Genomic DNA, 17,080 nt, shown 5'->3' with positions numbered 1-17,080 from the left:
GAGTCCGCCTGCCGATGCGGGGGACGCGGGTTCGCGCCCCGGTCCGGGAAGATCCCACGTGCCGCGGAGCGGCTGGGCCCGTGAGCCATGGCCGCTGGGCCTGCGCGTCCGGAGCCTGTGCTCCGCAACGGGAGAGGCCACAGCGGTGAGAGGCCCGCGTACCGCAAAAATAAATAAATAAATAAATAACCCAGCACTAGGTATATTACGCTAAAAGATAAAGTCAATGTCTTGGAACCTGTACTGATATAACTGACTGAACTGAAAAAGGGGGAGAAGGGACAACTCTTCCTTCCAGAAAATTCTAAGTAATACACGCACAGGAGGAGGGAAATGGAAAATCGCCGTTAGATCACCACAGTAATGACAGCACAGGCCAAGGAGTCCTCACATGCGGAACAAGCGGGCGGGTGAGGAGAACAGACCTAGCGCAGCGTGGGACCGGGCTAACCTTGCCCCATGGCCCAGCCCCTGGGAAGGAGTCTCGAGGCCTCTGGAACTCGCCATCTGGCAGACAGGGCCCTTCAGACAGTCTGACAATGTGACTCGGGGCAGCAGCCTTGGGCCACAGGGGCAGCTTGGCCTCCGGAGGGGGTGGAGCCCTCAGCACTGACCACAGCGCCAGGGACAGGGTGGCTGGTAGCTTCGCTGGGAGCGTCCTCTGCCCGCAGCCAACTGTACTATGTGTCCCTTTGCTGCGATAATCCATAGCCGGGTTCTGAGCCCTTCTAGAGAACTCGTGAACCCAGAGAGACAGGGACCCTCACACGTGCTGGTGGTGTGAGAGTGGGGTAATCCTGCAGGTCTGCACTCCAGCCCAAAGTAGCCACCTCAAAACAGACATTTATCACTACAAAGGGAAAAGCAGGGACTATCATGGAGGACACAGCGGACCCCACCTTAACCCAGGGGCCAATGTCAGCTTTGCCCCAATACGTTTACTGCATGGACCCCGACAAGATGCAGGGACAAGGGCACCTCACTCTGGGCCCCCCAAAACACACAACCTTGGTCCAATCAAGAGAAAGCACCAGACAGACCCGAAGGGAGAGACGCCCCGGACTGAAGGGCCGGTGTCTGGACAGGAGCATCTGGAAGGTCGAGGAGCCGACACAGAGGAAGAGGCCGAGGGGCTGACCCAGGACCCTGGGCAGAGGAGGGCCGTCACGAGCACGTGAGGTCCCAGCCCATCAGTGGCCCATGGCCCCAGTCCCTCCCCAGCTTTGTGGACACACGTGGTCTCAGAACACGTGCACACGGGGAAGGCCGCATGAAGGGCACCACACCTGGGGGCAGCACGCATGGAAGCGAGTTTCTGCAAAAGTCTAAAACTCCACCGAAGTCAAGGGCTGGGGAAACACACAGCTGGCCCCGAGGGTTCTGGAAAAGGGGCTGTGGGTCTCTATTTGTCTTCCTCTACTTCTTGGCTGTTAACGGGACACAAGACGGCTTTCAAGGTCACGTGGGGCAAAGGCGAGCCTACACACCCCAAGAAGAAACTCTTCTCCCGCCTTCGTGTGTGAAGGCTGCATACTGGACAGGTTCCAGATTTCTATTTCCCTTGAAAGTCGATACGACGTTTACATCAATGAGCGTATAAAGTACCCTGACCACCCCTGGAGGATGCAAAGAAACCAGCTAGCTCGTTATTTTGAAAACTGATTAAGAGAAAAATTTAGACATTTCTGCTGACTTTCCTGTGTGAGCCGAAGTATTCTAGCTTAAAATGGGAAAGACCTCAGCATCCTCCTGCAGCCTGATGATTAACAGTCCAGACCCTGGGCGTCCGCGGCTGGGCCGGCCGTCAGGGCCCCACAGACTCTAAGTCGAGTCAGAGCAAAGCCTCCAGCCGGAGCGACTGGTTTACAGGAAACACGGAGACAGAGTGACCTGTTACCCTGAAGCGCGAGACCCGCCAACCCGACGGGGCAAACCGCCCAGCCTCCGGCGCACGCGCGCACACACAAACGCACACGCGCGCGCACGCACACACACACACATGGGCGGGGCTACAAATGTGAAAGAGACCCCAGACATGCAACAACCGACAGGAAATACGGGCCTTACTTGGGTGATTAGAATAAACAGGTATAAAAACATTCATGGCATCTGAAACGACTGAAAATGGAAATGCTGGCTAGGTACCGACTTTAGGGAAACACGTACCGCTAACTCCTGAAGAAGTGATGACAGTGCCTGGCGTGTTTTTAAGTGTCCTTGTTTTTAAAAAGATAACGCTGAAATATTACAAAAAAAATGAAAACAAAAGTGTCTCTACAGATGCCGCCCCAGAGCAGCTCCACTTCCACAGAGCTGAGGCCCTGGCCCCTCACCAACTGTGCCCTCGTGGATGCCGCCATCTCTGAAGCCCCCACCCCCCCACCCCGCCCCACCCCGCAGGCCTTCGGGAACCGCAGGGCTGGCCCTCCTCGGCACAGCGAATGCTGACGGGGCCCACGCTCACCGGGGAGCGCTATTTACTGCCCCAGAGAGGAGGGCGCTTCCATTACGTGAAATGAGACACTGTCACGTTAAAAAGAAGGAGATGTAAAATAGTATACTGCTAATCCTACGTACTTTTCGATATATTAAAATATATTTTAGATAAATATTTTTTATAAAATGAAATCTACAAAATAATGCTATTTGAAGAATTCAGCGTCACCTTCACAAAAGGACTGACTGCAGTTTCCCTTAAGCACTGTGCCCACTAACCCACTTTCGGGATGGATGGAGGAGGTCACAAACTAGCAGGCCCTGTCTGGTCCACTCAGTGTTTTTTAAAACTTCAAACAAGAGGCCAACACTTTAAAATCAGCAGCCTTCCTGCACCGGGGATCCACAGCGCCACAGGCCCCGGGGGCTCCACGCGACGCGCCCGGCCCCTCCCCGCACACAGCCTCACCTGTGTGGCGCCCGGCTCCTCTCTGCTTTCTTTCCTTGGCTAGTTGGATGGCTCGGGAATCAGTTCTTGCTGAGCCCCCACCTTCCTGAGACCAAAGAAAAGCGTTATCAGTCGCGGGACCAAACAGTAGAGGGAGGGGAGCAGGGGACCTACCGAGTGCGGGCTCTGCTTCCTGAACAGACCCCAGCAAAGGCTCAGAGAATCAAATGCCACATCCAGTGACAGCGACAGCTGCACAGAGCCTGAGTTGGAACCATATACGTGATTTTATTATCCAGAGAAGCAAAGTTTATTCCTTCAAAGTCTAAAACGTACTAAAATATTTTACACAGAAACCATCTTAAAGTCAACTGCAGACCACTCTGCTGTCTGAAACACAGAACCTGTGTCCTCAGTGACCGGGACTCACTGACTGCGGCCCCTCCCCGGGTTTCAGGACGTGTCACACCACGCCCGCTGGGCCACCCGGGGGGCCCAGGCCGTGTGCCCCACCGAGGCTGCTCAGGGAAGGTGCTCCACTCAGGGTCTCAGCCGGCACAGCAGAGCAGTAAGTGCATCACTGAACCGGGGCGTTTACCGCGGGACCTGACGTACGCACACGGGACCGGGAGCGCCATACCCCTGAGGACGCACTGCGAGGACACGGTGGAACCCTCGTCCCCACAGAGAGAGGCTCGGGCGTACCTGCGGCCCCTTCGCCACGCGCCTTCTGGGCTCACAGACGCCGGGCTGGCCCACGTCACACAGCTAGCGAGAGAACGGACAGGGTCAGGGTCAGTCTCACGCTCCGCCGGCCCCCGGCCACTGCCGCGTCCCTCACAGAGGACGCTGACTCAGAGGAGTAACTTTTCTTTATATCACGGTAAAATAAGATTTAACTTTTTGAATATAAACATCACCATCAAATTTAACCTGCACCACAAAGAAAAACCTACTCGATCACTCCCACCTGAGGCTGAGGAAAGACACTCTCTTAAGAATCTCTGATTAAATTACTCTAAATTATATTAAATGTATAACCGACATAAATATAGTTAAAATATATTAACTGCCAAGCCTCGCAATTGGAGAAGTGCTCTTATAACCCTCCAGAGACACAGGTTCCCAGACCACTCCCTTTTGTTGTTGTTGTTAATTCAAACTAAAAATTTCTGCGTGGTTTTAGTTTCCATTAAGCCTAAAAAGACAGTTGCTGTCACAATTCCTCTTGGTCACGACTCCGTCTGAGGATCTGCTATTACGTGATAAGCTCAAACGCAGAACGTTTCAACATTATGAAATACCCCAGCTTTTCTCAAGAAGACACGTTATTACCAAATCACAGAACTCGAAAAGACCTTAGAAATCATGTAGCCAAAGCCCCTCGTTTTAGAAATAAGTGAGAATTTAAGGCTCAGACACGTTAAGTGATTCGCTCAAGGTCGTAAAAACTAGTCCGTTCCAGACTCGAGACTGGGACTCAGATTTCCAGACTTGTAGGCAGGAGCTCCATCCTTGCGCAAACCCCTAAGAAACGTCTGCACGTAGATTAATCCAGAACACCGCACGACGGGTGTGAGATGTGACCGAACAGAGCACTTCATACCAAGTAGAAGCCGCCGGTCCCCGCAGCCAGACGCGCGTCCTTCCGAGGTCCGAGCTCCTCTGCAGGGCTGCACTCCACAGGCCGCGGCGCCCCTCCGCTCCACGCCTGCTGTGCGCCGGCGGCGGGGCCGGGGGCCGAGTCCGGTTCCACTTTGATGGGAACCAGCAGCTCCAGGGCACTGCTGTCTCCCTGGGGGCCGCTCGCAGAGGTCAAAGCCTGGGGGTCCCGACTCAAGCTCTTCACGGGCAGGGCCACCAGACAGCCCAGCGCCCCCGCGTCCACGGCCTGCACGTCACCTGCAGCGAGGCTGCCCTGCTGGAGAACCGTGGCTGCCGTCCCAAGGACGAGGGGCCTGTCCGGGCCCGGTGGGACGTCACCGCGGGCCACCAGGACCAGGGGGCCCACGGGCCCGGAGGCAGCCTGACTGGCAGGGAGGCCCCCCCCGAGAGAGGCGCTCACAGAAGTCACGTCGACAGTCAGAACGCCAGCGCGCAGCGCCTCGTCGGAGGTCCTGGGGGCTCCACCGCTGTCGCCAGGCGTGTCGGAGAAGAGGACCGCCAGGTCCACGCTGCTGAACTCACTCTGGCTGGGGCTGCTGAGGTCACTGCTGGGCGCGAGCGCACCTGGAGCTCCCAGCGGAGGGAAGAGGTCTGAAAAGGAAGGAACACTCTGGTGACCTCAGGCCCTCAGAGAGCAGGGAGTTCTGTATGTGCTCAGGACGTGAGCAGGCGGCCACCGAGGGGACAAGGACGGCTCTCCCTGCACCCGCTGCCTGGCCCTGCAGGCGGCCACGCTCTGCAGCAAGGCACCGTGGGGGACACGCCAGGCGCCCTGTCCACGCTGCCCGGAGCCTCGAGCCCACGGGCATCTCCCCAGACCGCGGGCATGACCCGGGTCGATGACCCTCCCGAAAGTCACACCGCCCAGTGACGGAGGAGCCAAGACTCGAACCCAAGTCCTACTGGCTCCAAACCCTGCGCTCACTCCCCCACGAGCAGCCGCCTAGGAGACCAAGCACCCTCGCGGAGCAGACACCCGCAGGCCTCAGGCCACGCTGAGCCTCGGCTCTCTGACGTTTCTGGCATCAGCTAGGTGGGTCCACGTCCCATCCAGCTCTGCCCACTTCGCGACAAGCAGCCTCTCCAGAACGAGAGGGCGCAGGGCAGGGATGGACAGTGGGGAAAATCTGGCCTGCCGGCCTACCTGCCTGCCTTGGGGCTGGAGCAGGGCGCCCCCGGGGAGCTGCGGAGAGCGCATGGCAGGCACCGCACCCTGCAGGCCTGGCCGTGGCCTCCTGGATGGAGCTGCTCCAGTTCCAGGCTCCACCGCCCCCACTGCCGCGGGTCCCAGGGCCTGTGCCCCTCAGCGGCAGACACGGGGCCTGGCCCTCAACAAGCCGCCTCGTTCACTTCATTGCTGCCGCAGCGCTCTCCCGATACTTATTTGTTATTCAATTAAGATTTTAAGTAATCAGATTACCCTTGGGAAAACAAGAACACTAACATGCTATAAACAAGTTTCGATGAATGTTCGAGTTGGGGGTTAATAAACAAGAACACCCAATCACCCAAATCCTAGGGCTCACCAGGCACCAAGCAAACAGGAAAACGGAAGCACAAGGAACCGGGGCACAGCTGCCAAACGAGGCCTTGACTGCTCCTCTCCTGCGGCTTCTGACACCCAGGCCCGGCCAGAGGGAGAGGCGCTCCCAGGCCTGGCACCATCCCTCCGTCCCAACCCTGAGCTAATCCCGAGCTCACACCATCCAGCTGTGGACGCCACGCCAAAGCGCCTATGATGCTTCTACCGTGAACCTATGAAAGAAATCTACTCCAGATGCCACGCCCCCCCAAAAGTAAATAAACGACAACTAAATTCAGAATATATCATCTGCAGCTGTCACATTACTTCAAAGTTTAAGAACTGGATGGATCAATCTATCACTGCTTTCATAATCATCTAGTACCAAGGAAACGTTCTGAAAGGGCAGTAACTCTATGAAGTAATTAAAAATGGAAACATGTCTCTTTTTCAAAAGTTTCCTTGATAATCTTGATGATTCAGCTCCCTACGGAAAAATCAATAATAATCTAAGCAAATAGATACCAGTGTGCTCATAAATTTCCTATCTAGCATTTTGCTGATTCCACAAACGTTTACTGGAGACCTGCCAACGTGCAAGAGTCAGACATTCAAAAATCATTAAACAAACATTAATACAGAGCATCCAGCGTTAGGCCACACCATGACGTCACTCCAGCACTTCCTTGCCAATGTGAGCCCCACCCGGGACCAACGTGAGGGGACCCGAACAGACAACTCAGGGCCTGGCAGAGTCCGTCCACAATGAACAGATGCTCCCAGGCACCCATTTATCAGGAGGCAAGCCTGGAACCCCGTCACACACCCGACACGAGACCACGTCACATCCTGAATGCCAGGCCTGGGACACCCCCCAGTCACCTACCCCACGCAAGACCGCGTCAGATCATAAACGTGGGGCTTGGGATGCAGCCCAGTCACCTACCCGACAAGAGACCGTGCCACATCATAAACGCCAGGCCTGGGACACACACCCCTGATCACCGACCTGACACGAGACCATGTCACAGCATAAACGCAGGGCCTGGGACCACGCCCCCCATCACCTACCCAACACGTGCTTCCCATACCGGTGCCCCTCCCAGGACCACAGCGGGGAAGTGGCTATGCCTGAGGCTGGGCAGGCCTGTCACAAAGGTGGCACTGAGCGGGGCCTGGCAGCAGCTGCTCAGGTAACTACAGCTAGGACTTCACCCTCCAGGCCCTGCCGGGAGCAGCAGGGCTGCCGGGCCGCAGAGCACGGTGCTGGGACAGCTCCAGGGAGAGGCAGCCGCAGGGCCACCCAGGGGCCGGTGCACGGGGCGGGATTCTCAGTCCCGGGCCCCCAGGTAGCAGGACGGCCAGGTCCATGTGCCCAGAGTCGCCCCTCTGGGCTCGTCGTGGTTCCCGCCCTGCCCCAGAACGTCCGCAAACAGCTCTGTCCTGTCTCCAAGAACTCTCCCAGGCAGTGGGACGGACAGGAGGAGCTGAAGGAGTCGGACGCGACGGGGGGCAGGCTTGGAATACAGGACAAGGTCACAAGGAGAGACTCAGAAGGCCAGGCTACGAAGGCCAGCCCTGTGGAAGCCCCTCAGAGACAAGGGCGGGTGAGAGGATCAGAGGCAGGAAGTGGCAGAAGAGAGGCCACGAGGCCACACAGAGTGGCAGCTGCGGTCCCTGGGCTGGGAGCCGAGGAAGCAGCGACTCGCGCTGCGTCCCTGACACGCGTCCAGTGGACTCTGGGCGCCCTCAGGGCCGTGAGCGGGGCCGACCTGGGTGCCGGTGGTGCTGCCTGATCACGTGGGCCTTCACGCTGTGCTTGGAAGTAAAGAGCCTGTGGCAGCTGGACACCGGGCACCTGCTTTTCGGAGCGGCCACGTCCTGCAGGTGCTTCTTGGAGTGAATGTAGAGGCTGCTCCGCGCGGAGAACCTGGCACAGCACCCTGGGCAGAGAGAGGGACGCGTGTTAGCCTGAGGGTCCCCGTCCCGGCCGCCCCCAGACAGGGCACGTCCCCACACTCCGCCCCCAGCAAGCGCCCTCGGGCAGCATCACGAGGCACCCCGAAGGCCCACATCGGCCGCACACAGGGCACGTGACCGGCACGAGTCAGGCTGACCGCCTCCATTAAGCTGCTACTGGAAGAAAACCTGCGACCCTGTGACAGCTGGGGCTGGAGACCACCCTACAGAGCCGCCACTTCCTCTGATTTCGCCCGAGAAGCTGCTGCCCAGACGGGCCGAGCAGATGGCCGGGAATCAGGGGCAGGAGGGGAGCCCGGAGGGGGCCCTGCCCAAGTCTGCAGAGCAGACGCGCACCCGGGGCAGAGAGACACAGGCCGACCCAGAGATACAGCCACCCTCCTTCACGCCCCGCCGCCGGAGCTCGGCACGGCGGGGTCGCAGCAGGGATGAGGGGCTCCTGACGGCCACAAGCTCGTCACCTGGGAGGGACGCACAAGCAGCCGGCTGTCCTAACACAGGCGGGCTGACGCCCGCGGTCGGGCCACCCAACGTTATGGGAGCAGAGGAGAGCACCCCCCCGAGGAGGGAAGGTCTCAGGAGACAGGTCACGTCTGAGGTGCCGGGCGGCACGGCCACCAGAGCGAGGAGCTGCGGCCGAGGGGCTGCCAGGCCAGGCTGTGGGGAGCTGCGGGACCGGCCCCCCCCCACCCCGTACGGCCGCCTCGACCCCTTCCGTAAAGCGGGGCCTCCACGGTACTCACGACGTCCAGGAAGGACGCCACAGCGCTGTCACGCTACAGCAGGTCAGGGAAGGCGACGGGGTCGCTGGGGCCCGGGGCCCGGAGGAGGGCTATTTCAGGAAAAGAGGCTACACAGAGAGAATACGGCCGCGGCAGTAAGGGCTCTGCTACCCCGAGAGCGGTTCTGAACTGATTTCATTTTCAAACAGAACTTCACACCTGTTGCCAGGTCAGGCTCAGGACGGGGCACTTGGGAAACACAACAGAAAAGAGACATCTCTGGTCTCGCCCCCGGGGGCCCTGTCGCCACGCGTGCTGCGCTCCACACCCGCTCCCAGCTGGGACGCTCACGGAGACCTGCAGGCTGATCACACGGCGGCGCGGCGGTGCTGAGCACGCCGCCTATCGCACGGCCTTCCCGAGGGCCCCACGGCGGGCCGGAGGCCCAGAGAAGCCCCACCAGGCACGCGCCGCCCTCAGCCCGCCCGCTGCCGTGCCCCGCTCTCCATGCTCTCCTCCTCCCGCTACTACTACGGAAAAGGCGGGGAGGGGCGACTTTTTAACTTTGTATTAAGAAAGTTTCAAACACCTACAAAAACAGAGAAAATGATGAAAACATCCACACTCAAGAACTGTCCACTCTCAGCAAACGTGAAAAAGGGTCCTGGGATGCCTCCGCCAGCCCGCCTTCACTGCCACTCCCTTGACCAAGCGCTGCCGGTCACCCTCGACGTCCGAGGGGCGCAGAGCTCTCAAGAACGCAGTTACTAGAAGGAAAATCCTCCCTCCTCCGTCGCCAGCCCTGCCCCTTCCGCTTTCCCTCAATCCCCTCAAGGAGGGAAGCGAGAACAAGCCCCTCCCGCCCCGCCCCGCCGCCAACGCTGCCGCCGCCGCCGGGCTTAGGGCCCCCGCGCAGGTCTCGCCAGCCGCCCGCGGCCCCTCAGCTCCTCGCGCCGGCCCACGGGCCTCCTTTCCCGAACCTGGTCTTCTCTGGGCCCACCTGGCCCCTCACGTCCTCCTCAGGCCCCTCCCGGGCGCCCTCTGCTTGCCCACCGCACGCAGGGCAGTTCCCAGGGCTCGGCCGCAGGCCTCCTGCTGCGACCTGCCAGCAGCGGTGGCGGTTACTGGTGTCCTCTCAGCCCTTAATTAAACTCCCTGACCGGTTGGGCCCCCACCACCCCCACTGGACAGAAGCAGAGCAGAGGCAGGGCTGGGAGCCGCACCTGTCCCTCCAGGAGCGCCGTGCACGGTCTGCCCCACCCCCAGCCCCTTCTCAGGCCCCAGCAGCACCTGCCCGCCTCCTGAGCATCTGCCGGCGAAGCCCGCGGGCACCCGAACGCCGCGCGTCCGGACCCACCTCCTGCCTGTGCCCCGTGTCCCCGTCTCAGCTGAGACGCTGACCCAGCCGCCGCCCCCTCACAGCACCCGCTCCTGAACCCTCGCCAGGCACCATGCATTCTAACTGCCGCCTCTGCCGTCTACGCCGTCCCTCCCTTCCCACCGCCTGCCCAGGCACCGGCCCACCTGCCCAGGACCCCAGGCTCAGCCTAAACCTCCACTGTGGCCCCATCACCCCGCCTAGAGCCCTCAGCCTGCTGCCCACACCGGCCCTTCTGCCTCCCCCGCCCCAGGAACCCTCTGGGTGACCTCCTCTGTGCGCCAAGCACCCTGCACGTTAGCTGTGGACCTGTGGCCCCACTGCAGCCCTGGGGAGAGGCGGGTCTGCGTCTCATTGGACCACCTGGGCTACGTTCCAGAAACTGCTCCGCTAGAAGCGGGTCTTTGGTATCCCCTTCTCCAGGTGAGGAAACTGAAGCCCAGAGAACCTTGCCTGAGGTCACTGATTCAGGGAGGGGGGAGCCAGGGTTCAACTCCACACCCCGAGGGACCCGGCCCACCGTCCCGGAAGCGCGTCTCTGAAACGCCAGCCCGGCTTCACTGCCGTCCAGCCACAGCGTGAGGAGCCACGGCTACTGAGTCCGAGACACGCGCCACGTGCCGAAATGGGCTTCCTTCACACGCTCTGTCAGGGAACGCTCACGACCAACACGCCCAGAGGGGACTCAGCAGAGCACCTCCCGCAGGGCCTGACTCTGAACCTGCTCCGTCCGACACACTGCTCCCAACGCCCGGCCGCCGGCGAAAACCAGCCGAGCCCGTCTCACGCCGCACCTCAAAGCAACTTGCACGCACAGCGTCCAGGCGGCCGCGGGGCCGGCTCGCACCTACCTTCCACGGGACACGCGAACGGCTTGGTGCCCAGGTGGGTGACGCTGTGGCCCTTGAGGTGCTCGGCCCTGGTGAACGACTTCCCGCAGCCCTCAACGGGGCAGGGGAAGCGGCGGTCCTCATCGTGCTTCCTGCGGGACAGAGAGCAACGGGCAGTGACCGCTCACAACCAGACTGTTCCGTCCAGGAGCAGCAGCCTCCCAGAGACCCTGATGAAGCCACCTCCCCCGCTCAGCAACCCTGCTCCTACACAGGCTGTCCGCACCGCGGGGGACCTCACCTCGCGTACACACAGCCTTTCTCTAAGTAGACGCCTCAGATGCCAACTGTGCAAGTACAGACAGACCACCCGACCCCTCTGGCTCCCAATGCAAAACAGGAAAACAAGGGGCTTCCCTGGTGGCGCAGTGGTTGAGAGTCCGCCTGCCGATGCAGGGGACACGGGTTCGATCCCTGGTCCGGGAAGATCCCACACGCCGCGGAGCAACTAAGCCCACGCGCCACAACTACTGAGCCTGTGCTCTAGAGCCCGCGAGCCACAACTACTGAACCCACGGGCTGCAACTACTGAAGCCTGCGCACCTAGAGCCCGTGCTCCACAACAAGAGAAGCCACCACGAAGAGAAGACCACGCACCACAATGAGAAGCCCCGCTCGCCGCAACTAGAGAAAGCATGCGTGCGGCAACGGAGACCCAATGCAACCAAAGGTAAAATAAAAATAAATAAATGTATAAAACAAAATAAAAACAGGAGAACAAGAGCTTCAGTGTCACAGCTGCTGAGAGGCCGAACAAGGGACGCAGGCCAGGCGCCAAGTGTCACCTGCACAGAGGCCCAGTCCTCCAAAGCATCACCACCACCGCGGGAAGTTTGTAAAGACGTGACGAAAGCTTAGCCTATGACCTTAATTTTTTTTAAATATCAAATTGCATATTAAGTATACCAGTTAAACTTAAACACGAGCACACACACAAAAAACTGACTTTGGGTGATCAGATTCTGTGCGGTTTTCTTCGTATAAGGCTTCTGAATTTTCCAAGTTATCCACGTTGGTTTGTTTTTTATAACTTAAAGAAATCCGAAGATTACTCCATCCATAGGCTTCTACTACTAACAAACGACTCACCTGTTTTTAAAACTGATAATTCAACCAAAACGTCAAGATTACCTTTTGTGCCTTAGGAGTTTAGACATGCTGGTGAAGGTCCAGCCGCAACTGTCAGAATCACAGATAAAAGGTCTTTCGCCTTAGAAAGGAAAAAAAAATCACACCACGTGATTACAAACGTGAGCTGCGCCGATGGCAGATGGGGTCCACACGTCCCCGGCTCATTACCTGTATGGCTTCTCAGGTGGATTTTCAGACGACAGGCTTTGTCATACTGTTTGCTGCATCCAGGAAAGGAGCAAGAAAAGAGTTCTTGTTCCCTGAAGTGGGCCCGGTTATGGGAGAACAGAGCACTCACTGTGATGAACGTCTTCTCACAGCCTGAATAGAGAAAACACAAAGCCTGCTCACCGGCGTGACGAAAATCACATAACACAGCTAACCGGTCACCACCCCAGGGCGCTGCGAGCACCGGGGCAGGTGGGGAGGAGGACGACTAAGGAGCATCTCCAGAGAGCGAAGAGCTTTGCAGCTAACGCAGCCCGCGGTGCACAAAGGCCACCTGTCCCCGTGTGACCCGGAGACAAAGCACCAGATCAAGCGAAAGCCCTCCAGCACAGCCCTGCCCCCCAGTTCTGTAGCTCAGACCCTACGGACGTGGCGGGGACTCAACTGCCCAGGTTGCCCATGTGAGACCATAAACCCAACGAGAGAAATCAGAGACTAAGGAACAAGATTCCGTCTGGCCCGGCTGGGCTTGGCAGGGCTGCAAACGACTGCAGTAACACCTGAGACTTTCACCCGTGGGAGTGAGGCCGCATCCCCCACCCTCGTAAACATCCTCCCGGACGTCCTTGGTGGCTGGCAGCCCGGCCTCTGGCAGCGAGCTTCTCTCTCCCTTTGGTCCACTTCCTCGGGGTTCCCTGCTCTGTCAAGGGTCACTGGGGTCATCTTCACTCACGTGGCCTTTTTCCACCACCTGCATCATCAACCCCGGCTGAGCCACCGGACTTTGCACGTCACTAGCTCTCCTCTGACAGAAAAGTTCAGTGCTCAAACAGGGCAGAAAACACGAGGCTACGAGATGCTTACCAGAGTCTCCGCTGCAGCCCTTCCGAGAGCCTCTACGGTGCCGCCAGGCGCGCACTGCACTCTGCAGGGCGGCCCAGGGAACCCCGCTTTGCACAGCGACAGTTAACTGGGAAACGCTGGTCTTCCTAAATGCCTTAGAGTCCTCCTCTCGGGCGTAAATCTGTCTATGCCCAGCAGCCCCAGCCATTCCTTATTTCGGGCCTGGGTGTCTTCTCACCCTCCGTCAGGGAGGTCTGAACAGGCTGAGTCGGTCTCTGCCTCAGCAAGAAGCACCCTCCCCCAACCGACACTCAAGCCTCCTGGCCCAGCTCTGCAATCTTTCCCGCTGGAGCCTCCTCAGCGCCCCGCTGCCTCTACCTGGGTCCCCCCCTCGGGACACTCCGGTCTGGAACACTTCACGGAGCTTCACTGGTCCCTCTCCTGCTCCCGCCCACCTCAAACACACAGCCCGCGTATCATTCACCTCAAAACCCCCAGGGTGACCCCGTGCCCAGAAGCAGGCTGGCCCCCGATCCTGCCGGTACTACGCCCAGAAGGCTGGCCCCTGAGCTTGTGACTAGAGGGCGGTCCGCAGACCCCCGTCAGACCCCGAAAGCGGACCCGGCGCTCGGCATCAGTGGCCTACAGCCACGCTCTCCCCGCAGACGCGCTGCACAGCACAGGCCAGGGCGCGTGGGAAGAAAACACGGGAACCTGGTAACGTGTGAATTTGCTTCCGCCCTTTCAAAATCCCGCATGTGAGTACACTTCGTAACATACATTCCAAGGGGCGCCCTCCGCGTCCATAACGCATCAACAGGGTCGCCGGGCACACACTCGCGCTTCTCTTTTAAGGAAGGGCACCTGGGAGGCCCTCGGGCACCCTGCCCCCAGCCCGCCCCACTGCCCCCATTCCCTGCCTTGGCTCTGCAGCGTGGCCCCCGCACCGCAGCCCCTCCTTCCCAGGCGGGAACCTTGTCTCTTGCAGAGACACACTCCCTCCGAGAGCAGCTAGAGCTGCCTTTCCCGGTGGAGAGTTCAGGGGCACTCACGGCGGAGAAAGACCCCTCCGCCCACTGCATCCACCTGCCCAGAGTCCCTCCGTCTGAAGATGAAGACGACTTTCTGAACTTTACGCAACTGTGAAGCCCGAAGGAAACAACGCTTTCAAGGGCACAACAGTGGATACACCGCACCCCCGCGATCATCCCCTTGGCGCCTTAAGGCCTCTCCCGGGCCCCGTGGCCCTGCGTCCCTGCAGCCCGGGGCACGCGCCTACACGCCGGACGGAGCTTTTCTAAGTGATGGGACCTGCCTCAAACTCCCGTCTCCGGGAGGACACCTGGTGGCCTCGCTCACCGGAAGCCGCCGGGGAAGGGCGCCGAGATTCTCCGAGCTGCTGCCCAAGCCTCGCAACCAGGCGGGGTTCGGGAGCCACCGCGACCCCGAGCGGGAGGAGAAGAGACGCCGCGCGGCCCGCCCCGCCCCGCCGGCGCCGCTCACCGGGAAAGTCGCACTTGTAGGGCCGCTCCGGCTCGAAGTGGCTACGCTGGTGAGAGCTGAGCTTGGCGTGCGTGGGGAAGCGCTCGGCGCACACCTCGCACTTGAACAGGCTCTCCTGCTCGTGGCCCTTCATGTGCGCCCTGAGGTTGTACACGGTGGTGAACTTCTTGCCGCAGCCGCCCACCGGGCAGCCGAAAGGCCGCAGCTTGTCGTGAGACTGCAAGTGCCGCTTGAGCTTGTACGACGTGGTGAAGGCCCAGCCGCAGCCGTCCAGCGGGCACTTGAAGGGCCGCCGGCCCTGGCCGCCGCCGTGCGTCAGCAGGTGCACCTGGAGCTGGTGCTTCTTGGCGAAGGCGAGCGCGCACTGCGGCTCGGGGCAGCGGTACCCGGGGCCGGCGGACGCGCGGCGGGCCCCTGCCGGGCTGGCGGCCTCCTGGCCGGGCGGCGGACGCCGGGACGGCGCGGCCAGCGCGAGGACGCCGCGCTCCAGGTGCACCAGCAGGTCCTGGCCGCCGGCGGCCCGGGGGCCCGCGAGGGGCGCGGCGCCGGGGACCTGCGCAGGGCGGCCGGCCGGGCTCGCGGCGGCGCCGGGCTCGGGCTCGGTCTCCCGCCGCCCCGGGGCTTCGGCCGCGCCGCGCGCCACTTCCAGCAGCACCACGAAGGAGTCCCCGCCGCCGCCGCCGGGGCCCGCCGGCCGGGCCTCCCCGCGCCGCGGCCCCTGAGCGCCGTCCTCGGGGTCCCGCAGCAGCAGCAGCCGGCGGTGCGCGGAGCCCGGGGTTCTGCGGGGCCGGCCGGCGCCGCCGCCCAGCTGGGGTCCGCGTGGGGCCGGGGCCGCAGCGGCAAGCACCGCCGGCGCGTCCATCTTGGGCCGCTGCGCGTCCAGCCACCGCCTCGCCGGAAACGCCACCCCGCACGCACGCACGCGAAGCGCAACGCCGTGCGCTACGCACGCGAGTCGGCGCCAAAGCCCGGGGCGGAGTGCAGCCCGGCGGGCGCCGGAGCCGGCCCCAGGCGCGCGTGCGCGGAGCGGAGCGGCGGGCGGGGCACGGGGCCTGCCGGGCCGCGTGACGTCAGGGCTCCGCGCGGTGGGCGGTGCAAGGTGGGCCGCTGGAGGCTGGCGTTACGCTCCCGACCGGTACGCGCGGCGGAACCGGCGGACGGTGGTGAACTTCTTGCCGCAGCCGCCCACCGGGCAGCCGAAAGGCCGCAGCTTGTCGTGAGACTGCAAGTGCCGCTTGAGCTTGTACGACGTGGTGAAGGCCCAGCCGCAGCCGTCCAGCGGGCACTTGAAGGGCCGCCGGCCCTGGCCGCCGCCGTGCGTCAGCAGGTGCACCTGGAGCTGGTGCTTCTTGGCGAAGGCGAGCGCGCACTGCGGCTCGGGGCAGCGGTACCCGGGGCCGGCGGACGCGCGGCGGGCCCCTGCCGGGCTGGCGGCCTCCTGGCCGGGCGGCGGACGCCGGGACGGCGCGGCCAGCGCGAGGACGCCGCGCTCCAGGTGCACCAGCAGGTCCTGGCCGCCGGCGGCCCGGGGGCCCGCGAGGGGCGCGGCGCCGGGGACCTGCGCAGGGCGGCCGGCCGGGCTCGCGGCGGCGCCGGGCTCGGGCTCGGTCTCCCGCCGCCCCGGGGCTTCGGCCGCGCCGCGCGCCACTTCCAGCAGCACCACGAAGGAGTCGCCGCCGCCGCCGCCGGGGCCCGCCGGCCGGGCCTCCCCGCGCCGCGGCCCCTGAGCGCCGTCCTCGGGGTCCCGCAGCAGCAGCAGCCGGCGGTGCGCGGAGCCCGGGGTTCTGCGGGGCCGGCCGGCGCCGCCGCCCAGCTGGGGTCCGCGTGGGGCCGGGGCCGCAGCGGCAAGCACCGCCGGCGCGTCCATCTTGGGCCGCTGCGCGTCCAGCCACCGCCTCGCCGGAAACGCCACCCCGCACGCACGCACGCGAAGCGCAACGCCGTGCGCTACGCACGCGAGTCGGCGCCAAAGCCCGGGGCGGAGTGCAGCCCGGCGGGCGCCGGAGCCGGCCCCAGGCGCGCGTGCGCGGAGCGGAGCGGCGGGCGGGGCACGGGGCCTGCCGGGCCGCGTGACGTCAGGGCTCCGCGCGGTGGGCGGTGCAAGGTGGGCCGCTGGAGGCTGGCGTTACGCTCCCGACCGGTACGCGCGGCGGAACCGGCGGAACCGGCGGAACCGGCGGGTCGCGGACAGTCCGGCGGCTTGTAGCTCCGAGCGGTCCTGCCGCCTCAGTGAGCGCTGCCTCGCATCTCTTCCCCGCCCGGACTGACCGCGCCCCACCCGCGCGTTCCGGGATGATGACCCCGCGGCTGCCGTGCCTCCGCCCCCGGTCGGTCCTCTGCCGGCCGCGCCCGTGATCTTTCAAAGCGCAGGTCCGGCGGCGCCCCCTCCCCGAG

General features: G+C 62.4%; 1 protein-coding gene across 2 annotated transcripts in view; it reads right to left on the bottom strand.

The window, feature by feature from the left end:
* ZXDC (ZXD family zinc finger C) overlaps positions 1 to 15,563 on the bottom strand; it is a 28,138-nt gene extending 12,575 nt beyond the window's left edge. For both annotated transcript variants that reach the window (XM_055079898.1, XM_007104493.4), the window contains exons 1-8: positions 14,687 to 15,563; positions 12,341 to 12,493; positions 12,173 to 12,251; positions 11,003 to 11,133; positions 7,844 to 8,014; positions 4,491 to 5,140; positions 3,590 to 3,652; positions 2,906 to 2,990 (exon numbers count right to left, since the gene is read on the bottom strand). In XM_055079898.1, coding sequence (XP_054935873.1) covers positions 2,906 to 2,990; positions 3,590 to 3,652; positions 4,491 to 5,140; positions 7,844 to 8,014; positions 11,003 to 11,133; positions 12,173 to 12,251; positions 12,341 to 12,493; positions 14,687 to 15,548 — 2,194 coding nt within the window. In that variant the 5' untranslated portion in view covers positions 15,549 to 15,563. The remainder of the gene's footprint in view (positions 1 to 2,905; positions 2,991 to 3,589; positions 3,653 to 4,490; positions 5,141 to 7,843; positions 8,015 to 11,002; positions 11,134 to 12,172; positions 12,252 to 12,340; positions 12,494 to 14,686) is intronic.
* Between the last annotated feature and the right edge of the window lie 1,517 nt (positions 15,564 to 17,080).

This window comes from Physeter macrocephalus, chromosome 18 (assembly GCF_002837175.3).
Source record: "Physeter macrocephalus isolate SW-GA chromosome 18, ASM283717v5, whole genome shotgun sequence".
Lineage (NCBI taxonomy): Eukaryota > Metazoa > Chordata > Mammalia > Artiodactyla > Physeteridae > Physeter > Physeter macrocephalus.
The sequence above is the reverse complement of the archived record's forward strand: the minus strand, read 5'-3'. Positions and strand labels throughout refer to the sequence as shown.